The 24,231-nt window shown below is 44.2% G+C and overlaps 1 protein-coding gene across 4 annotated transcripts in view; it reads left to right on the top strand.

The window, feature by feature from the left end:
• HSPA12A (heat shock protein family A (Hsp70) member 12A) overlaps window positions 1-24,231 on the top strand; it is a 158,420-nt gene that overhangs the window by 929 nt on the left and 133,260 nt on the right. Inside the window, exons 2-3 of one of the 4 annotated variants that reach the window (XM_045803229.2) lie at window positions 3,881-4,008; window positions 12,666-12,753. In XM_045803229.2, the coding sequence (XP_045659185.1) occupies window positions 12,666-12,753 (88 nt within the window). In that variant the 5' untranslated portion in view covers window positions 3,881-4,008. The other 3 variants (XM_045803228.2, XM_045803225.2, XM_045803224.2) reach the window with 3 other exon arrangements.

Here is a 24,231-nt window from a genome sequence, read left to right on the forward strand (position 1 = left end):
TCAGTCCTGCCCTTTTAAATCCAGCTGCCTACTTGGCTTCATTACCCCTGCCAGGTGGCATGCGCAATTACAGCGCTTCTTGTGCCCTCTGCTCTAGATACTTCTGCAGGAATGGGCCGGGATGGACAGTGTTCTACTCTTGCCTGTTTGTGTTCCCGGCTTAAACAGATCACTTAAGACATCTGTGCTGTATTTTGCTCATCTGGAAAGCAATCCAATCTACTCTGCCTGCTTCACAAGTCACTTAGGATAAAATGAGAAAGTGAATGAGAAAACACTCAACAGGATAGTTATTTTCAATAGATGCATGCAGATGTGTAACAATATGTGATTCAATAAATACTGTTATAGGAACCCAGACATGTACCTCCTTCTGAACTCCCTCAGTGTTGTGTCCTCATCTCTGATGGAACATGTCACTTTCTGGGATGTGACAGATCATCATGGGTCTTGCTGGCTGGAAATTCCTCGGTGGTAGGAGCGCAGTCTGAGTCCCCTTCACATACCCCTCAGGGTCCATGCCCTCAGGGACAGAGCATGTGCTCTGCCGGGTGTTGAATGAACCTTTATACAGAATAAGCCAGTGCTGGTGCTGGTGCTGTGTCCATTCCACGTGTGTGCCTTTCCTCCTATCGCCGTGGATGGAAGGCACCCCCTTCTCTGGGACGCCCATCCTTCAATGCAGGGCTGAGTCCCACATCTGCAGAGAAGCCGTGTTCCACACCAACTGTCCTCACTGAGCCCATTCTTCAGAACTCCTTCCCGGCTTGCAGCCTGGGCCACAAAGCTCAGCCTTCAGGGATGTCTTGACTCATTTGACACTTGAATGGAAGGTTGAAAGTGCCCTGGGCAGGGGCCACTACGTCTGGGAGTCTCCCATCTATAACCCACTGGCCTCTAGGTTCCATGAGGACAGAGACTTGGTCTGTCTTGTTCACCATTGTGTCCCCAATATATTACCTTACAGAATCATTGCTCAGTAAATATATGTTGAAGGAATGGATGGATTTTACACATAATGAATGCTGAATAAATACTTAACTCGAAATGATTTGGAGTTGAGTGAATAATGAATACACCAGGCTCACTGGAGCAAAGGATTTGTTTTCAGTAATAATGAGACGTCAGGATGGAAAAGTAGGTTGGGCAAGATGGAAGTGGTGTTTTAGGAAGTTACCTGGCAGCAGTGGCGGCTTGGTGGGTGTTTAGTTGTGCAGAAAGCAGGAGACACAGGTAGAAAATCAGGTTGATGTAAGGGCCTGAACCACGCTGGTAGCAATGGCAAGAGATGGAGGACAGAGTTAATTAGGAAGAAGGATGGAAATCACTGTGAGTGATTGGATGTGGGGTTGAGGGAGCAAGGATGATGCCATTGAGGATGGCCTGTAGCGTTCTTTCACGGTTGATAGAAATGGGATAGATGAGTGAGTGATGTGGTTTTGATGGAAGGAACATGATGCATTTGGTTTTAGATGTGTGGAATATGTGGAGCACTGGTATCTCAGAGAAAAGGGAGGACTGATGATACAGTGATCACCCATCCACGTGGAACTTAAAGTGGAAATAAGAATAGATGAATCCTCTGGAGGGAAAAGGGAAAAAAAATCCTCTTGAAGCAAGGACCTAAATATTGAGGAAGGAATATATTTAGGACATAGGAGGAGGGTAAGGTGCTATCATAGGCAATAAGCAAAAAAGGGTTTGGGAAAAAAGAAAACAGTCCAAGTCCTGAAGTCTAAGGCAGAGAGTTTTGTGTGTCAGATATGCGTGTGTACATATGCATAGAATAAAATCGGAAAGAATATACTTGAGCATATTCATTGTGTTGTCCTTAGGTAATGAGATCATTGGGAATTTTAATTTTCTTTTTCTATATTAGTAGTATTCTGATTTTCCTAAAATGAATGTACTACTTGTTTAACTTTGAACAATTACATTAAAATATTTGAAGGAAGAATATTAAACCACATTAAAGACCGAAGTTAAAGGAGAATTAAAGACTGAAAAGAGATCATTAGGTACACAGTTGTTCCCTCATAGAATCATCCCATCTTCTTAAAAATAAAACTATATGTAGGCTAAATAAATAGCTAAAAGCACCCTCCCTGTTTACTTCTGTCATTCACTCAATAACAAATATTTATTGAATGTCTACCATGTGCCAGAAGCTGTTCTGGGCACTGAGAAAACAGCAGTGAATAAAATAGGTTAACATTTCTTCTCTTCATGGCACTTAGTTCTCGTGGCCCTCAATCCTAGCACTTACATCCCCGTGAGCCATCAGGACAATAAACTGCATTAAGAGATGTGAAAGCATTTTGAAAAGTTGGTATGCTAGGGGTTTATTAACATCCTATTAGTGTTGACAGATCCAGATGAAATAAAATGACTATTCATGAATATTTCAATTTTCTTATTTTCTGTAGATATTAGAAGCACTGGGGTTTTAGCTGTAAAATATATTCACGTGCATGCCAACTGTATACATACTTCTCACATTCCGTGTTTTAGTATCTTGGTGACTATTTCCATTTCATACTGAGACTGAATGTCCAGGGGCACTCACAGAACATCAGTGCTTGAAAGGGTTTGAATGCTGCTAACCCTAAAGGTATAAACAGGGGAGTTGAGGGGAAGGAAAAGAAGGGAAGGAAAGGCAAAGGAAAGGCTCAGGAGAAAAGGAAGGTTCTGGAACATATCCAGGGAGGGATGGAAGGACTATACTCTCCTCCTTTAACTGACTGAGCCACCCAGGCATTCTGTACTCTCCTCCTTTAGATAGAGGACACAGCCATGACTGTTGACTTCCCTTGGATGGGGTGCCCACAGTGGAAGGGATGTATGGTGTGGCACAAGGGTCATTTGAGAATTAGACGACAGATTGGAGTCCCAGTTATCCACCAGATCTAGACCTCATCAAAGAAATGAGTGGCTGGACTAGAGCAGTAGTTTCCTAAGCTTTTTGAATATGAAGACTCCTTTTTAACAACAAAAAATTGAGGGACCCCCCCCCCCACCATATAATAGTGGTTATCTGCAGTGAGTATGAATTCAGTAGTATGTCTGGAGCAGTTGTATCTCATTCATGTAAACTCCATACATACAACAAAGAATACGTTTATAGGCAAACTGCTCTCCAGTGTCGGGTGTGTGTTTGGTGGACGTTTGGAATGGTGAGCCCCTTGTCCACAGTGTGCAGGCTTTTCAGGGAGCTCGACTGAGAACCATGGAGCCAGGTCTCCCCATCCTAGACCTCTACTGTTTTGTAGCTCTGATTCAAGATAAAACATCAGGATGTATTAGACCAGCCCTATCTGCTAAATGAGGACCCTTCGTGGAGGAAATTAATCATTCTTCAGTCTGCATTTCAAAAAGGATTTCTAAACCATGTCAGGCATTTCCTAAATGAATGAGGATAAAGAAAAATATATTTGTTCATTTTCCCTTAATCCTTTCCAACACCTTTATATAAATTGGAACCTGTTTACCATGACTTTAATGTTCAGAAGTGATTGTTTAGATGTTATTTTGGGGTTGCTATCAAGTGCTTCTTAATTCTCGCCTGCATTTGCCATCTGTGTTGAATATCATTTTTCATAGGGAACTAATGAACTTGATTGCAGGTGCCTTTAATCATAGAATCATAGAAACTGGAGACAGAATAGATGGGAATGTTGCCTTTTCCCCATCTAGAAAATGGGATTGATAATGTTACCCCTCCTCACCCAGTTGTCATGAATGAGAAATAGGATTGCCAAGCTAATTACAATATAAAGAGCTGTAAATTAAATGCTAAGTAATAAGAGTAGGAATGATTTGACTAATAATAAAACGTTTTTTGTAATTTGATTTTTTTTTCATTACCAATGTCTCCCAGCAGTAGTCATTACCCCTGTGCTAGAAATAACAACAAAAACCAGGGCAGCAACTACCATTGATGGAGAACTTTTTATCTGCCTGGGGTTTTCCTTAGACCATCCTGTCGAATCTGCAAAACAACCACAAAAGGTAAGCGTTTGGCCCGAGGCAACACAGTTAGCAAATGGTGGAGAGGGAATTTGAACCCAGGCCCAGTGGACTCCAGTGCCCATGCGTTTCCCCCACCATTGTGCTGCTCTGCCTCTCAGATCTAGAAGTCTTGTAGTCAGATCCCACTGTCTCATGTGAGCAACTGGTAGGGTCTTGGCCATCCTTTCTGGAAGAAGCCAAATGAGTTGCTCACGTGGAGGGCTCGGAGAAAGGAGCCTGGGTAAATTGTGTTGATCTCTGGATCACTGGTTCTCAGTCTGGGCTGAACATCAGAATCTCTTGGGGATTCTACTAGGTTCTGGTAGAATCGAAGCCCTGTTAGAATTTAAGCACCATGAAGAGGAGGGTTATCTATCACTGCTGTAGTATTAAAAAATGCTGATACCTGGGCCCTACCACAGACCTATTAAATTGGACTCTCCAGGGGTGGGGCCCACACAGAGGTATTTTTTTTTAATATGTAATATTAATGTGCAGCCAAGATTGAGAATCTCTGCTGTAAGAGATTTCTTCATGAATCATGTCAGAAAGAGAATGGGTAAGGCTTCACCCAGGAATGACGTGATAGTGCGTATGGCCAAGAAGGCCTAGAAGTGTTGGGCTTGGAACCAGACCACTTGGTTTCAAGCCCTGGTTCTTCCAGTTCCCAGCTGTATGACCTTGTACACATTGCTTGACCTCTCTGAGCCCATTTGCTCATCACCTAATATTTTCAATTTCATGGGATTGCTATGAGATAAAATTTGAAAATCCATGGAAACTTCTTCCCACTATCCCAACATATAGTAAAGGATGTCGTTATTACCAAAGAAGTTAAGGAGAAGGAAAATAACATTTTTAGAGTTTTGCTGTGTTGGTCTGAAAACATTTATTTAGCTTTGTACAGGAATTCAGGTGGAATTAAATTAAATGATAAGGGGAACGCCCTTCCTTTTAAAACAATATTAGTGACCTTTTGAGATAATCAGACCTCCTAGTAATCTATCACTTTTGTTTTAACCTTTACCATTTGCTCAAAATTATAGAGTTGATGTGTTATAGCTCTCATTTCCCAAATAAAGCAGAAAGCTGAAGCCGTGGTCGTAATATGAGTGTTCAAAGCTGGCATCCTGTCAAAGGCCGTCTTAGATCTAGCCTTCCGGTCATTTGTTCAGAGGGCTTTGACACTGAAGACCAAAAGATACTGTTGGAGATGCTATTGCTGGCAGTTTAATTAGTATTTTTCAGGACACAGACACACAATTTCTATATATGCAGAATGAAAACAGGAAGTAGGACAATTATCCAGTGAGTTTAGACAGTGAAAAGAAAGGAGGAAATATCAGGCAAAAGAAATTCTTTAAAGCAAGCTATTTTGCCATATTTAAATAGATACTTTTCTAACTTTGTAGAAGTAGATACAACTTAAAGAGTATTTCTGTGACCTAATTATGGGGCTAATAAAGCAAAATGAATACATATAAAATATCCTACAGAGGCCAGGTTTTCTAGTTTGTACTTCTTAATATAAAAGCAGCAAAGTAAATAAAGTAATTGCATTCATTGCGAATGAAGAAAATGTTAAACGTCTTTCCGACATAGGGGGCAGCAAAGAAGAAAGAGAGGAGAATTCCCAGTTAAGAGGACCAGTTAGATGTTTTGTCAAGTTGTGGCTGAAAATGTTTTCTCTGTAACTGCTGCAGCCGTTGGTTTGGTTAGTTTCCTAGCCCCTGTGGCCACCTATTTTGTTGTTGCACTTGAATGAGAGCCCATAAATTGACTTTTGTAATTAAACTTAAGATCTTGATTGAAGGGGATTTTAGCCTCCCTGAAAATGTACTTTAAGTTAATCTGCTTAAGAGGAATTATCTATTTCTTATTAGCAAAATCAAAACACTGTATGCCTTTATAACTGATGATTTCTGCGGGCCTGGTCATGAATCTTATGGTAATGTTAAACTGTCAAACATTATTTGGGGAATTTAGAAAATTCAGTTGTAAAAAATTTAGGACTTGACTTTTGACATTTGTTGTTGGCAAAATGTAGAGTCATACTTGTTTTCTTTTTCTTCCTTGATTTGCCCTTTTTTTGGGTTCCTGTTTAAGATGTTTGAGAATTTTTGCTTCTTGAATTAAAAAAAAAAATTTAGTCATAGATGCAGATGAGAATTATTTCTTTTGGGGGTATAATTTTGGGGAGTAAATTCCCAGGAATTTTTAGCAAAATCATTTTAGGCAAACTTTTCAGTATTGATTTGATTTAATTGCATTACTTTTATATATGACAATCATATATAAAGTATTATCATTGGAGCCCTATATACTTCCAGAATTATTTAAGGTGACATTTGTGAATGAATCTCTAACGCCAATCTAATGTGTTGGATTAAATATCTGTGTAATTAAAAAGTACATGGAATTGTATGTTAACAAGGGACAGTAGATCCTGTTTTTAATTAAATACCACTTATATTTTGTGATTGTGCATTCAAAACCTTAGGTGGATATTATAGAAATAAAAGCAGTAATGATCAGAATTAGTTTCTCAAAAAAATAATGTTTCCATTAATATTTAAGGAGAGAGATAGGATGAAAGGAAATAATTTTAATATGTTTTTAATGATGCCTGTCTTCTGTTTGGGCTGCAGTCAGCATAACCATCTTTAAATGCTACAGTTTGGAGGTAGGGAGGAAAAGGAAAGTACGAGAAAATCTCACACAGTCCTGCTCAGACAGGAATAAGGAGTGATGGGTATTAGGATGATTTTGTGTAAGGGCACTTTCACTTGAAATAAAAAATTGAGGCAAAGTGAGGTTGGAAAAGAAGTATCTGGGTGCCTGCCCTGGTCTCTTCTTCTTTGGTGTGCATAGAGATACAGCCAAAGGAAGCAACGTGGGTCACCAAGGATCCATTCTCTGCCACCGCCCTTGTGGGTCGGAACTGGCCAAACTCCCAGAAGGAGCTGTCTTTGCCCAATAGCTACTGTTAGACTGTTGTAAAAATTTGAGTTGATTTATGAACAACAGGTGATTTAAAATATCCCTGAGCCGTTCTAGGTAACCCTCGTTCCCAAAGTTCATGGCCAAATATTTGCACTCTAGCCTTAGAACCTTGATGGGAATTTGAAAGTAGAGAAGACCGGGTAACGAACTCACGAGACAGAGAATTTCATAGCAAAGAGTGTCTCAGTTAATGTGAAGTATCTGTGCGTTCTAAAGAATTTTTCTACTTCTACAGGATTAAAAGTAGAGTTCCTGTTTGAGAGAACTAGTAAGAAATTTCTTTTGGCCGTAAAATTACTCCATGCCAACACTTGTTGGAATTTTTATTAACTTGTGGATCTGACCTAAACTTTGGCTGTCTAATCATTAAATGCCTTCTTTTTCCTCAAGAGCCAAGCTGACAGTGTGCAAAGGGAAAGTAAGGCTTATGTGCTGATTTTGAGAATACAGTTTCAAAGACTGTATTTTATAGAGCAAGAATCAAAGACTGTTTTGTAGAGTAAGAACAAAAACAACTCTTATTTTAAAGTATGATATTTGAAATAACTGAGGCGTGTGGGTATCAGTTTATAAGCTTTAGAATGTTTGTCGTCCTATGTCTCATTATTTATTACTTTCCTGAAAATCCAGGCATTTTGAATTCGTCAAGAACTGTTGCAAGAAAAACATCTGTTCAGTAAATAATTTTTGTACATTTCTTATAAATCTATTGTTGGAAAATAGTTGTCTTTTCTTGAGACAATCCTAAATCTGCAAAAGCAGGAAATGCAATCAAAACGAGGCATTGAAGATTTAAAGATCTTTTCATTTGTATTTGCAATAGACTTTATATCCAAGTATTATTTGTTCTGTGAGAACTGAAGGAATCACCATGTGTTGTTTCTGTTGTTGTTGTTTTGTTTTTTACTAAAAATAACCATTTTTACCTTCCCTTGTGTATGTTGTCTGGGTTTGACTCTAACTTACTAGGGGCATGCCTTGAACTCTTCACACTCTTTCCAAGCCCTAATGCTAAGAAACAAATGCAGTGTTACTTGGCACAGCATTTGACCCTCGCTGGTGGGTCAATGTCACGCACATGCCCCTGTACCTTCTGGGGTGCAGGCTCAGCGGCCGCGTGAGGATCAGCCCCTGGGCTTACTGTGTTTATGAGCGACACCCCTCGCTCTCCAAATTTAGACTCCAGGATATATACCTTGTGCCAGCCTATCGCATCTATTTTTTTCACAAGATACGTAGGTAAAAATGTCAGGTTCTTAATGGCTGGTGTCTACAGCTAGTCCTTTGGGTCGGTCATACTTGTGTCGGTTACTCAAGTGCACCTGTCTCAATTGGATGTTTTAAAATAAGCTGAACTCTGGAAGGCTTGGATCAGAGGAAAGGGGCTGTGATCCTGATCGCACAAACTGGAGAGAAACAGTTTGGTAACGTTTCTTTGGCTACTTAGTGCTTACTGACTTTTGGGAGAAAAGGAAACTTGGCAGCATGTAATTCTAAGGAAATTGTAAGAAACAAAGTAGAACCGAACTCCTCGGGGGAAGGGGGGGGGTTTGAAGTCTGTGCTTACATAGTTCCGTGTTGTCTGACATCCTCACGAACCCTGCAGGTACGGTGTTGATTTAGAATGAGCCCTACGTTCCACCAAGGGAGGACATAGCAAAATCTTTCTTCCCTTAGCCAGTGGTTCCGTGTTCCATTTTCTAACTGGAAAGTAAGTGCACCTTGTATCTGGAATACAAACATTTCAATAGGTACTATTCAGTCTGCTTGATGTGAACTTTTTATTTGAGTATAAAGGATCTTAACATTTCTGTGTGTTGACTTTCAGGGGATACCTGGCAGTAGCAAATGCAAACACTAAATAAATAAAGGGGCTCAGGCTGAAATGTCTGTGGCTCTCACAACATAAGTAAACATACAGATCTGATTATGAAGAATGTTAGCTTTTACCCTACAGAACAGTCACATATATATAACACATATAACAGTTATACCCTGGGGTATAACTCTCATCGCTGGTGTGAACATTTCACCCAGACGCAGGAATGATGCAGCATTTTAAAATACATTCTTTTCTTTTTAAACATGCTCAACATCTTGACAAACCCTATTTGGTGCGAAGTTCAAACGCACGTAACCCAAGGTTCATTTCTACCTTGTGCAGTCAGGTGGTTTCCGATGCGCTGCAAGGATCCACGTGGGCAATGAGACGTGAATCCCCATTTTGTTGTCTCTGAACTTTGGAATTATTCAGACCTCTTACATCGTGTGCAGATACATGAAAAAGAGGACGCAAAAGTGAAACCAGTCCTGGGGCTGCTGTCAGCTTTGACGTTCGTTCGTTCCACTGACTGTGTGCTTGTTCGACTTGTTTTTGTCCTCTTCACACGTTCTGTTTCCCCTCTCCAGAAATGTGGTGACGCGGTGTTCACACCATCCACCCCGTCTGGCTCTGGGAGTTCATGCGGAGGACAGGAGCCTGAGCGCCAGCAGCAGGCCGCCACCCTCCCCTGCCCCCCGCCGAGGGGGCCCCCTTCCCCACATTCCTGCTTCCTGGGCTATCTTTGGGAAGGGGGTTTGGGATCCTCTCCCGAGCAGTCCAGGCTCTCCTCGCTGTGGCTGTGGCGGCAGGGACGTAACCCATTTCTTACTCTGTCTTGAGCGCCTGTCTGGTAGACAAAGCTGTTAGAAATAACTGTGTGGTCATGTTTACTGCTTGTTTCCATGATAGGAATCATCTTTATAGATAAGAAAATCATAGGCCAGGCAGAACTTCTGGGTCATTTCGTTCCATGCCCTCATTTTACACACACACACACACACACACACACACAAGCGAATAGAAAAACCTCTAGTTGCTGGCGAAAAGCTGTCAACATAGTTCTTCTCTTCAGGAATCAATTTATTTAATGGGTTTAAATTAAAGATTTTTTAAAATTCTCTTCATTATGGGAAAGGAAAAATACCTTTCATGATGTGTAGTTATTTTGGTATAATATGTATAATTGCTGTGACTGAATATCAGGCATATTCTGACGATATTACAAGATTTAAAAATCTGAAGTCCAAAATCCCTAAATTCTGAGAAAAAAGTGCCGCACGTGTTCACAATTGTGGGACTTGTACTGGGGCCTCTCAGAGGGTTAGCTGTAAAAAGTTCTGTGGCTTTCTTCAGATTTAGAATTTTAAATGGCCTTTTGGTAGCTGCATTCTCTCTAGTTTGTCAAGTAATCAGGCAGCTGTTTTGGCCTTTTTATAAAGTGCCGTAATAAGCATGTCTACTGCCCTTACTTCATCAGCGACAAAAAATATTCATGGCTCATCCGGTTGGAAGGTGATTCACCTGAGGCTTTGTTCCCGAATTAGTAACGCAGCAGCCTCTCATTTAGCAAGCGGTGCTTCTCACCAATTAAACTGAAAAAAAAGTTTCTCTCTCTTATTCAGATACAGACTTAGGCTTTCACCTGTCAGAGGAAAATGAAACCGTCACTAACCACTGTTTATCTTGCTGGCGGGTTCATGCCTACGACAAAGTGATTTTTCTCCAGGTGAATTACTCCCCACGTTGGCGTGGCAGTGACTAATAAAGTATTTATGAAACGCAAGTGTGTGGTCCCCGTTCCCACAGTGTGTCACTGCTGCCGCCAAGTGACAGGTCTGAACAAAATCAGCAAATCTGAAACAATTAGAGCATGGATTCCACTTTGCAAAACCAAGGCCCCCGCTCCCTCCTAGACAAAGATATCTTATTTTTATATGAGGAGAACGAAGACGCTCTCCTAAATCCCACTTGACCCATGTAGCCATCAATTTGGGGCTTCTGAGAAAAGAACGGTATGGTGAGGAAGAAAGGCATGCCTTTCCCTGAACGAACTCTCTCGAATTCTAGCGCTGAAGGGAGTTTTTCCTCTGGTTAGTTGTCCACAGTCGCACCCAAACTCCCACTGTGCTACAGGAGGGAGATGTCTCTGTCTTAAAAATCAACGAGACACACCAAGAACTTGCTGCCCTCGGAGACATATGCAAAGACCCTTCTCCCGAGCAACCTCGTTCTTGAACTGGGCTAAGAGCTTTTCAATTGCTGTGACATTTTCAGCCAGGGAAGGGAGTGGTTGTTGCGGAGCAATGTTTTACAGGCAATTACTTTATATTATCAACGGAGCAATTCGCTGTCCAGAAAGGAGCCAAAGCGATCAAGTTAAATCATTAAAGAGAGAAAGAGCGAGCGGGAGAAAAGATTCATCTCATTAGCAGGTGCCGGTGCGGCAGGCTCCGCGGCGCGCACAATGTCACGGGCCCTTTAAGACAATGGCTGCGCTCCCTCCACCGCCGCCCCCGCCCCCGGAGCTGTTGACAGGTCTAAACCTCCCTCGCAGCCCATTGTGGCCACAGTAGGAGGCACCTGCAGAAAATGTGCCAAAACCAGGCAGGGAGCAAGAGCTTTTCAATAAGCCCCGCAGCTGGAGAGGAGAAGCAACACTAAACACGCGGGCGCGGACCAGGCATGTGATGGGAAAAGGGGTCAAACCCAGACACCTCCTATCGGCTTTCTGAGCTTTCTGAGCGCTGTTCGGCTCAATTTGCTGACATCTTCTAGCTGGCTTTTCTCTATTTGCTTAATATGCTGAGGTATTTAGCTTAAAAGCACTAAATACTCCATCACGAGGACCTCTTCTCTCCCTTTCCCATTTACTGTTATTAAGGACGTTTTCCAGTATTTTCTCCCTCTTTCTGCCCCAAACTAAGATTGTTTTCTTTTGCTTCTCTCTCTTACGGCTACCTAGCAGGCGTTGGCCACCCCACGCCACCACCGGCTTGATTTGACTCCTTTTTAAATTCAGGGACAAGTCAAGCTCTCCCAGTTCGGGATCTGGGCTGCCTTCGGACAGCACAGGTTCCGACCACCCTCCGCACAGGTCTGGAAGTTGCACTGCGTTTTGACGCAGTGAACCTTCACGGGGCATCTACGGCGTCCTCGCGCCTTCTGGAAATCCAGAGATAGACAAATGGGCTTCCCCTCTTGCACTGCTTAGGATCCAGCAGAGAGGCTAAAGAGCTGATGGGACCATGGGTTTTAGGAATTTGTCTGGGACCCATGCGCTTGTCTTTGTGGTCCTTACAGCCCTTTGGAGAATAAGCTGGAGTGGAGGTGGGGCAGAGGGGACAGGGAGGGACCTGGGATGTACTGGTGGTACACACTGGTGGTGTGGCTTTATCCAGCCTGCCTTGAGAAGCAAGAGGACAGAGTTTCACTAAGCTGAGAATATGGCGTCGCGCCTCCATGTTGGCAGCTCTAAAAGGTCTGGAAATCCTTACCTTTACATGGGGCCTTCGGGTTCTCATGATATGTCCATCTATTCTTTTTCTCACCGGAAGTAGTAGGCATTATCTCTGTTGTACAGATGAACACATCTGAGACTCAGGGCAAAGCACCTTGCCCAGGGCCAACACAGCCAGTGGGTGGTAAGTGCAAAGGCCCTCCAGGAACCTGGCCCCTCTGCTACCGGCCTTTACCCCTTTACCTTTGCTTCCCTTCTACCCTGTGCCGTCTCTTCTAGCTGCCACCCAGCACGAACACATGCTTTGAGAGCAGCGCAGGAGCAGACAGACAAAGTGACATTTTCACAGTGACACTCTTTTCCCCCTTCCTACAGATGGAGAGTGTTGGCATGTACGGACTCTGTGGGTGTGCAGCAAAGAGCAAAATGAAGTGTGATTCCAGGTGGGAAATACCAGCTTCAGGTAGGAAAGGAATGAATTTGTGTAAGTACCAAACTGGCGTCGGAAGTCGTTATACCCCCCAGATTTCATTCCTTTGGAGAGGGACGAGGTTCATTTCTAGCTGGTACGGTTAGCCTGAAGCACACACAAGATATTTGCTACCTCACTGCCGAACATCTGCTTGTCCAGAGTGCTAACGAGCGGTAAGAGGTATGAGAGAAAGAGTATTTCAGAAGCACCCTTGAGTCGGGAAGTGAAATTGTTTCCCACCTACTCGAAGCCTGGAATGGGCGACAGCCAACATCTACACTCACAAGCACAGCTCCTGGAGCGGGGCCTGGCTGGGTGCACTCCTGTCCCCCCCCCCTGCCCTGCTCCCCTGGCTCTGGGGGCTTGTGTGTGTGTCCAGGCCTATCCTGAGGCAGGAAGAGATGGTCCTCCGAGCTTGTTTATGCTTTAACATGTCTCTCCCCACAGAGGACTGGTCCTCTTCTTCCTTCTTCCCCAGCGCCTCCCTCCAATTCGGGAGGAAACAAGCGGACTATTCATGTAAAAAGAGAAAGAGTGAGCTGGGGGGCGGGGGCGGAGGGGGGGATGCCACCGACAAACTCCATTGAAAGCCACTGGCTGTTCATTTACATTCACACTTTTTAAAAATGTTAACTAATGATGTTAAATGGTTTGCCAAAGGTCCTGGCAGGTCAGCTGTAGAAGTGTCATTTCTGCCTAATTAGGGCTCTTGTGGCTGCCCGGGGCCTCCCAGTGCAACTGGTGACAAGCCGAGAGCTGACAGCTTCAATTGGTGCCAATAGGAAGGTTGGACCGGTCATGTTTTCCAACTCAGCCAGGTGTTTGCTGAATGGGGGAGGGGGCCTGGGGAGATCTGAGCGCTTCCATGATCCGTCTTCTTTCACTGCTGCCTGGCAAGTCCTCTCCCTCTGCCTGTCTTGTCTTGTGTCAAGGTCAAGAATGGGCTTTGCTAAATCAGCAGTTTGGGTTATCTCTGGGAGGTCATTAGCAATCCCCGGCCCAGACATTTCAAGTGGTCTCAGACCCCAGATGCTAGATTTTTTTTTTCCCTCCCTAAAATCAGAAAGTAGGAAGAGAAAAGGAAAGTTTTAGGTAAAAAGAACAATAGTAGGCAGAAAACAAAACAGACCAAAAAAGACCCAGAAAGCTCTGTGTAACCGTCAGTATGAAGCTTCGAAAGACAGTCACCATAAGAAAACTGCCTGAAGAGAAAACAGCTAAAACATCCTGATCAGTGCTTTGAATGTTTTAAAGGGGAGACAATAGTGAAACAGAAATCCTGTCATGTGCGACTGGATGTCGAGTACCTGTCACATAGTAGATGTTCAACAAATGAGTTCTTGCTGATTTGATTTTTCAAGAGAGAAATTTTTGTCTGGGAAACAAAGAGCAATTGATAGAGATCCTGTTATTTTTCACCCTTTCTTTAGTTGTTCGTGCAGTGCTCTTTGAGCTTCTGAGTTGACCACAAAATACACGCTAAGCTGGAGTGCCACATGAGAGGTTGATACGATTATTTCATTTTTATTTTGCTTTTTTTACCTTTTTTTTTTTTAAACAACTTAAGTTGTTAAGTGCTCGGGAGCCCCAGGCTGCGACAGCCACAGCACCAAGAGGCACTCCCGTGGCACTGAGAGGACATCTGAGTGCAGAATTTGGCTTTGACACACTGGCGGGTCCTGTGGGGGTGACAGCACTCCCCGTTCGTCCTGAATTGGGCATCCCCACGCCGGAGCACGCGCAAACACACATGCACCGCGCGTGTTAGTGGTCTGGCTGACAGGGAATGGCAGGATTAATGCATGAGCATTTGGGGGCCCTGCTTGTTAAATCCAAGGGGAAAAAAGTGAATCAGAAAAAAGCTGTGTTCATTTTATGAAAATCTGAAGACCAGACCCAAAGAGGTCAGTTCTGGGGAGGAGGAGGGAGCCTACAGTGATAGGCACTTGAAACTGGCAGTTTTCAGCTCTCTGTCCCGCCTGCTGCCTCTGTTATCTCAGGTACGGAGCAATGAAAATTGGGGCCAGAAAGGAGACTGTTCCCATCTGCTGATTTTCCCAACAGCATGGAAGGAAGATTCAAGGAGACAGCCTCTGTAGGCCCGCCGAGGGCAATTCCTGGTCTGTATCAGGGGCCCGCTCGCAGTGAATCCTCTCCCTGTGGCCCTGAGTCCTTCCTGGTTGGAGACCACGTGGCTCTGGAGCAGCACGCTATTCTCTCCAGACCCAGGACAGACGTGAACAAAGAGAATTAATAGAATCGACTCATAGTCCAACCTCATGAATGATATGTGAGCAAATGAATCTAGACACATCCAGACAGTTCAGTTGCCCGTCTCCAGTTTTACCCTCCAGGGACCTCCTTGGTCATCGAATGCCCTTTACAGGTCCACTTTGCTTTCTCGTCCATCCCTCTGGTGCTTGGCACATGTTCATTTTCTTCTCCTGCAGTGACCTTCCTGGTTCACTCATCTTGCTTTTATCCTAGGGTGTGATTTTGCTTCTAGTTCCAGTACAGATCCCCCCTCGTCGCTCTGCCTCCCACATCTGCCTCCATCTCCCAGACCCGACCTGCCACCCGTGATGGCTGTCTGCAGACTTTGAGGGCAGACGAGTTAGTGTCTGGCTCTTAACAAATGCTAAGAAGTGGCCACTGAAGACCCTTCTTGTGGTTAGGAGGATGAATATTTAAAAATCATTCGGTAAGATGTTAGTGGTAAAGAAAAACACTCTCGCAGCGATGAAACCAGCATGGAAAAGTAAGCCAGCATTTACTACAACTGAAACAAAGCAACAAAAACTTTTGAAGACTTATGAACAGAGGAAAGAACATAGACATGCCAGTAAGTCTTCTGTCTTGTGGCCTTAATATATTCTGGTGGTGCTTGTGATAACTGGTCCTCACAGTGGCGAAATTATGTTCAGTTGGATATTACCTAAACCCTTCTGAAAGCGAATCTGGTTTCATCATTCCCTTGTTTGAGGCTTTCCGGTGGCCCTTTCAGATCTGATTCTGGCTTCTCTGTGACCTTGAACTCTTAAATCTGCTGTGCTGATCTGGTTCTCAGGACCTGCCAGGATGTTGCATGCCTCAGGGCCTTTGAACAAACTCTTTTTTTATCCTTGGAATGCCTCCCCTCTCTATTGTTCTCCTGACAAACACCTGTTCCTTATACCACCTCCTCCCCAAAGCTTCTCCTGACACCCCCAAGTTAGACTGACCTTTCTTTCTTTGGCACCCTCCCCCCACACCGCCTCACAGTCTTCTCAATAAGAAGAATAATTGTAATAATAAAAGCTCCCTTTTACTGCATGCCTTCTATGTGCCGGCATCCGTGCTTTCACCGGTTACAGCATTCAGTCCTCACCGCCCCGTGGAGAAGGTGCTGCTGCAGATGCTCATTGCACTGATGAGGAGGCTGTGGCTCAAGCTGCAAGTTGAAGGTCACACAGCTTGAAAGTGCTGGAGTGGGACCCGAGCCCAGCCAGCGCGATTCAAGCACACGTCGTAACCACCCTCGATCTAAACCACCAAGCCACGCTGCCTCTCCTTGTAAGTGGCTGCCATGCTGGTGTTTGGGTTCAGTGTGTCTCCCTCTAGATGGCGAGCTCGTGGGGGCTGCTGACACTCTCTGTAATCTGTGTCTAGTGCCTCGTGTGGGGCCAGCACATGGCAGAGACTCTAAATGTGGATTGAATTTAATGAAATTGAATGGAATTGAATTGTACTACATACGTGTGTGTGTGTGGAGGGGGGAGGGTATACACACACATTCTCTCCCCCTGCCTCTCTTATTCTCTCTATATGTGTCTTTTGTATACACACATATATGCACACTATAGGTACATACACATATAGTGATATACATAAGATACATGTATGTTTATGCAGGTGTAGGTACATAAAGATAGATATAAACATAGATATAAATATATATATATATAAGTATCTCTCTCTCTATGTGTGTGTGTGTGTGTATAAATAAATAAATAAATAAATAAATAAATAAATAAATAAATAAATAGAGTAAGAGGCAGGGGGTAAGAGAAGCAGTCTCAGTTGGGAGGAATATACATGCATTCCCATCTCTTTGACTTTGGATGGTGCGTTTGTAGTCTGTGTTAAACCAGTTACCTTGTAGCGTGGGTGAGACAGCGTGTACCTTGGCGGAGACTCCTAAAGCCAGACCTTGAAGCTCTCCACGTTCTGCTCTGGGTGTCCTGTTATACTTAAGCCCGATGGTTATCAGAGGAGGCGGATGTCTGGATAGAAGGGCGTTTTTGAGGTTTTCTTCGCTATGCATCGTCTCAGGTATAGAGAGGAGTCCTACTTTGTCCAAACATTTGTCTTGAGCCCCGAGCTCATTAGTGACGGTGAGCATGGGTCTCCTTCTGTCCTGTAAGGTGCTGTGCGTTATACAAAGGGCAAGACTAAGACCCAGCACGGACAGGAGCCTTAGCACAAAACCAAAAAGCTCTGTTAGAGCTAAGAGGCACCCATGAGATCTGGAGAGTTGGCTAAAGATTCAGTAATAGCCAGTTCAAGGGCAAAAAAACTCTTTCATGGATGCTGTACTCATGCTATTGCTTGCTTACAGAGGGAAACAAGTCGTGTGTCCTTTATAGACAGGTGCCCATTCGTCACATTTATTTTTACCCTGCATGAGCATGAAATCTCAGCTTTAAAATCAGATTCTAAAACTTTACAAGCTGTCAGGTTCTTACTGATTTTCTAAAGTAGTTCAGTGGTGTTGGGTGAGCTCTCCCTGCTGTCCTATGGCCCTCTTCTTGCCACTGACCAGTCATGCCCTTTGCTCCTCTCTCTGCTCCTTTGCTCCCTTTCTGGAACCCTTCCTCTTGGCGTTGCTAGATCTCGTCCATCCTTTGAGAACCCCTTAGGTACATGGGCGTCTGACCCTTTCCGGCTGTGGCTTTGCTATGGCACTGATGGTCTAGTTACTCGCTCCAAGCTTCTCTCTTGATATGCAAAGTGCTTTCAGGGTATAGAGCCTTGGAGGCAAGCAGGGTGAAAGACAGTCTTTCCGGCTTTTTTACCAAAGGAGTGCAAATAGCAGAGCTGAATCAACGGCACTTGGGCAACAGTGGTGTGTCTGAAGTTTTTAAAAATTTTAAAAAATAACTGCCAATTTTTAGTGTTTTCCCCTTAAAAATAGGGCTTTGTGGTTATATGTAAAAATGATTTTTCTAAACTATGCCTCTGGGGGTGTCCTTGGTATATCATTACGTTCCTTTGGGCAGTCAGGGCCATCTTGGGCACGGGACCCCTATAGTTACCTGGGCCCTGTGCTTGTTTTAATGCTCTGATGCTGCCATTGTGAAATCCTTAATAACTCAAACGGGGGCTCCTGCATTTTCATTGTGTACTGGGTCCTGTAAGTTAGGTGGGTGGCCCTGCCTTTGGGGTTCTGTGACTCTTCTGACTGGGAAGGCTAGAGAGGGGGCATTAAAGCCTTAACATGAATTTGTCTGGTACGGCCGACCCAGGGTGTGAGAGTCTGGGTACTCTTTAAGGAAGGAGTGCTGGGCTGAAGACTGGAGGGTCAGGAAGGGTGGAGACCCCTGAATGCCAACCTCGCTGGGGATCAGCGTGCCCAGCAGTGTTCTCAATGTCCGTCTACAAAAAGCAGGGAGTGAACAGTCGGTAATTCTGAAATTCCTGTTCAGAAGGCTTCCCGAGAGAGCCCTGCCTTTCACCTGGAACTCCCAAGTCATTTGGCCAAGAATTTCTGCTCGTTTGAAGAATTCCTGCTCTTCAGGAAAAAAATCCGCAAGGAAACACACCAGCGTTGGAAACGGGCTTCCCTTTTTCCAAATGTGCGTGTATCCGTTCTCATTGTCGCTCTTCCTGGGACCCCCTCTTACTTTTCTAACTTCCTGCCTTATTCCCATGGGGACTTGGAGGCATACCTGTGATGAAATAATAAGGGTGGTATATTTGCGAAACAGGACTGAAGGGAAGATAGGGCCAAGGCCGAAGGTGGGTGCACACATGCGGACCGTGAGGTCTTGCGGGCTTTTGGATGAGAGGCCACCCTGCGTCTGTCAGCTACCACAGTGGTGGGACCCAAGTGTGTGGTCGCCGCAAGCAGGGGGGTGGGCGGCTGTTGGGAGGCGGGTCCCGGCTGGGGCTGCCCTGCTCCCCACCCCTGTTATTTAGAGGCGTCTGGGGAGGGTGGGTTGGGTTTTCTCGAACTCTGTTGGCGTGAGGGAAGAAGCCCTCTCCCAGGAGACCCTGAGAGACAGTTCCCGCAAAGCTTCGTTTGGAGGAGAGGGTGACTCTGAAGGCTTCCTGATATCTTGGCGCTCAGTCTGTCCCTCATCTGCCGAGGACCGACGGTGACCGAAAGCCCCAGCCCCCATGCCTGCCCCCCCCCCATAGTTCCGGTGATGTGGCAGCAGTGGCAGCAGAGGCGGTGAGCCCGGCGCTGGCAGTGTTGGTGGCACTTGCACGGTGGCGGTGGCACCAGCACTGGCGGTGGCGGTGGCACCAGCACCGGCAGCGCCTGTACCAGCGGGACGTGGCACCGCAGCTTCGAAGCGGACGAGCGGACACGGCAGCGTCCCAGCGGCCGCGGGCGCCCATCGGCTTCGGTGTGTACTGGGCGGCAGGTGGCTGGCAGTGGCCCAGCGGGGGCTCTGCCTGCAGGGGTTCTGCAGGTGACTGAAGCCTGGGCCGCGGAGACCATGGAGAGAGGGGTTATTCCAAGAAGGAGGCTCCCCTAGCTGGTGGGAGTTGGACCCCATGTTTAGCCTTAAGTTAGAGTAACCCAAGAAGAGATGGGGTACAAGATTTAGAGCGTTTGTAAGATGAGAACCAAGAGAAGCTTAATTCTTCCTGGTGTGGGCAGTTGAGCACACATTCCTTTGCTTGTGGATTCGTTCCATGATTCATTCAGCAAACGCCAGTGGGACCTTCTCTAGAGTCTAAGGTCAGATTACTGGCGTCTGAATTTGGCTCTGCCACTCGCCAGTCTATGATCGTGACAAAGTTAGGTGATCTCCCTAAGCCCCAGTTTCCCCGTCTCTAGTATGAAATGTGAATAATAGTATCCACCTCATTGGGTTTTGGGAGAATCCAGCGCATATGAAATGTTTAGCACAGTGCCTGGCAGTAATTAAACATTCAATAAATATGAGCTAAGAGCTGTGATTGAACATTATGGAATGTACAAGGATTGATATAATCCCATACTAATTAAAGTCGTATTTGTCCATACAATGAAATGCTACACAGCCACGGTCCAGTAGGATTTACAAGTAGTGGACCCTTGAACCCCCTGGGTTTGAACTGTGCAGGTCTACTTATGTGCAGATTTATTTTTGAGACATGTAGTACAGTACTGTAAGTGTATTTTCCCTTGTGATTTGCTTAGTGCCATTTTCTGTAGCTTATTTTACGGTAAGAATACAGTCTATAATACCTATAACATACAAAACATGTTAATTGACTGTTTCTATGATTGCTAAGGCTTCTGGTCAGCTGTAGGCTATTAGTAGTTAAGTTTTGGGAGAGTCAGAAGTTGTATGGGGATTTTCCACTGTGCAGGGGGTCAGCACCCCTAACTACTGTGTTGTTCAAGGGTCAACTGTACTGTGTTAACTGCGGCCATCACTTGGTAGGGAGATTATGGGTGATTTGATTTACTTACTTTTCTTACCTGCCTTTTAGAATTTTTCTGGAGTATATGAACTGTTTATGAGATTTTAGAACAGAAGGGAAAGAAATCCCATCTGACCATCTCTTTGGTACTTTAATCATGACACAGAGGTATCATGGAGCAGTGACACCTTTGCTCCCATATGCTTGAACAGTTCCAAATGGAGGGTGGTGCAAGGGCACTCAGCACAACTCAGAGCACCTGTTGGCAGCTCTGATTCCAGAAAGTTCTTTCCTATACTATCTGTTTGTAATTTCTAACAGGATTTATTCATCTTTTCATCCAACCAATACTTATTAACCACCTCCGACATGCCAGGAACCTTGGCAAGTTCCAGGGAGACAATAGTGCATGGAAGCCAACAGGATCCCTTCATGGAGCTAGTCATTTAGCGAGGTCCTCAGATTATAACCCAATGACGAAATAAATATGTCGTTACATAGGCGCATTCTGATTCTAGGAGAGTGCACAGCAAAGATGGGGGGAAGGAGTCCCAAAGAGCGTCCCTGGGGTAACAGTTAAGCTGAGCTGTGAAAGGTGTGTGTTATGCGATGTGGGCAGGGGATGAGCCCTCCAGACAGAGGAGTGGAGTCTGCTTCAAGGCCACATGGTCATCTAATTCCCTTTCCACGTGCAAGCCTTTCAAATATTTGAAGACGGCTTCTTCTCCAGAGTTTTTGTTTTATTTCCAGTCTCTTTAGCTTTTCCTCCTAGGGTGTGATTTTATAGCTTTTTGCCATTCTGAGACCGTTTATTGGTGTCCCTCCCTCTCTTCTTAGATGTTTTTGAGCTATAATTCACATACCATGCATTTCACTCATGGAAAGTGTATAATCCAGTGACTCTTAGTGTATCGCTGAGGTGTACAGCCATCACAAATCAACTTTAGGATGCTTTCATCACCCCAAAAGAAAACCCTGTACTGATTACAGGTTTTACTGATTACACTCACTCTCCATTTCCCCCCAAAACCCCAGCCCTCAGAAACCACTCATTGCTTTTCCTCACTAGGGAGTCGCCTCTTACAGCATTTCACGTAAATGCCGTCGTAGGGCACGTGGTCTCTTGTGACGGCTTCTTCTGTTCTGGCGCCGTGGTTTTACGGTTGGTCCTTCTTGTAGCCTGTATCAGTACTTCACTTCTTTTCATTGTCGAATAATATTCCAGTGTGTGGAGATATCACATTTTGTGTATTCATTAGTCAGGCGATGGGCGTTGCGGCTGTTTCCGTGTACCGGCTCTTAGGAATAATGCTGTACACGTAGTTGCGTGGACGCGTGTTTTCACTTCTCCTGAGTAGGTACCTAGGAGCGGACTTGCTGGGTCACGTGGTAACTCTGTGCCTCACTTTTTGAGGAACTTCCAGACTGCTTTCCAAAGTGGCCGCACCATTTTACATTCTAACCAGCAGTGTGTGAGGGGTCGGATTTCTCCACATCCTACCAGCACTTGTTATTATCTGTGGGTTTTTTAAAAAAGTTTTTACTCAAATTCCAGTTAGTTACCATACAGTGCTAAATTAGTTTCAGGTATACGATATATGGTTCAGCACTTCCATACAACACCCAGTGCTCCTCACAACAAGTGCCTTCCTTAATCCCCGTCACCTATTTATTTGTTTGTTTATTTATTTATGAGAGAGAAAGAGCAAGAGAGAGCATGAGCAGGGCAGGGAGGGGCAGAGGGAGAGAGAGAGAGACTCTTAAGCAGGCCATGCCCAGTGGGGAGCCTGACACGGGGCTCGATCTCACGACCCTGAGATCATGACCTGAGCCAAAATCAAGAGTCAGACGCTTAACCAACTGAGCCACCCAGGTGCCCCCAACCCATCACCTACTTAACTCATCCCCCACCCACCCAGCTCCCCTCTGGTAACCACCAATTTGTTCTCTATAAGAGTCGGTTTCTTGGTTTGTCTCTCTCTCTTTTTTCCCCTTTGCTCATTTGTTTTGTTTCTTAAATTCCACATATGAGTGAAATCATATGATATCTGTCTTTCTCTGGCTGACTTATGTCACTTAGCGTAATACTCTCTAGCTCCATCCCTGTCAGTGCCAATGGCAAGATTTCACTCTTTTTTATGGCTAAGTAATATTCCATTGACTTTATATCACATCTGCTTTATCCATTCATCAGTTGGTGGATCCTTGGGCTGTTTCCATGATTTGGCTATTATAGGTAATGCTGTAATAAACATTGGGGTGCATGTGCCCCTTTGAATTAGTACTTTTGTATCCTTTGGGTAAATAACTAGTAATGCAGTTGCTGGATCGTAGGGTATTTATCTGTCTTTTTGATTAGCGTCATCCTCGTGGGTGTGAAGTGATATATCATTGAGTTTTAATTTGCTTCTCACTGATGCCTGTAGATGTTGGCCTGTTGGACATTTCTGTATTGTCTTTGGAGAAGTGTCTATTCAGATCTTTCGCCCATTTTTAATTTGAGTTGTATCTTTTTATTATTTGCTTGTAAGAGTTCTTCATATATTCTAGATACATACTCTAGATACACATACTCCCTCATCAGATACATAATTTTCAAGTCTTTTTCTCCCATTCTGTATATTGCCTTTTCACTTCTTTGTAGTGTCCTTTGAAGCACAGAAGTTTTAAATTTTGATTGAGCCAAATTTATCTATTTTTTTCTTCTTTTGTTTGTTCTTTTGGTGTCACATCTAAGAAACCATTGCTTAGTCTAAGGTCAGAGAGATTTATGTCTATTTTTATTCTTTTATTTCTTTGACAAGAGTCTCATAGTTTTAGCTCTTACATTTAGGTCTTTCATCTCTTTTGAATTCAGTTTTGAATATGGTGTGATGAAGAGGTCAGCTCACTGTTTTGTATGATATCCAGTTGTCCTGGCACCATTTTTAAAAAATGCTATTCCTTTCTCCTACCAAATCGTCTTAGCATCCTTATCAAAAATCAACTGATTATAAATGTGAGGGTGTATTTCTGTACTTACAAGTCTGTTCCATTGATCTATCTGTCTGTCCTTATCCAGTACCACACTGTCTTAATTATTGAAGCTCTGTAGCAAATTTTGAAATTACAGAGTATGAGTCTTCCAACCTCGTTTTCATTTGTCAAGATTGTTTTGGCTATTCTGGATCCCTTGCATTTCCATATGGATTTAGGATCAGCATGTCAATTTCTGTAAAGAAGCCGGTTGGGATTTTTATAGATTGTGCTCAAACTGTAGATCAATTTGGGGAGTTTTGCCATGCCAACAATAGTAAGTCTTCTGATCCATGTACGTAGGATGTCTTCCCATTTACTTAGGTCTTCTTTAATTTCTTTCAACAGTGTTTTCGTTTTCAGAGTATAAGTTTTACACTTCTTCTGTTAAGTTTATTCCTAAATATTTTGTTGTTTTTTATGGTATTGTAGATGTAATTGTCTTCTTAATTTCATTTTTGGGTTGTTCATTTCACATCCCTTTTAAAATATCATCCTGAAAACCACTGGGATGTGCACAGTGGGATGCACCTCGCACTTGTGGATTCGATTCCATGAATATAACCCAAGATAAAGTTAGCTTTCTGTGGGAGGGGCCAAGGTGGGGGGGTGGTCTGCATAGCAGCATCACACCTTTGACTCGTGTCAACAGAACCCCATCATACTTGTTCAAGTCTTCTGCTGCTGTGCCATGTTTCCCTCCCTCTACACCTGGACAGGTAGCCCTAAGGAGCCAAAGCTAGCACACTGGCTTTTCCATTTCATATTTTTAGATTCAACCCATTGTGTGTAGTCTGTGAGATTGATTTGGACACTGATTCTGACCCTGGCCAT

The sequence above is a fragment of the Ursus americanus genome, chromosome 6, assembly GCF_024610735.1.
Source record: "Ursus americanus isolate L20-20 chromosome 6, mUrsAme1.1.p, whole genome shotgun sequence".
Taxonomy (NCBI): domain Eukaryota; kingdom Metazoa; phylum Chordata; class Mammalia; order Carnivora; family Ursidae; genus Ursus; species Ursus americanus.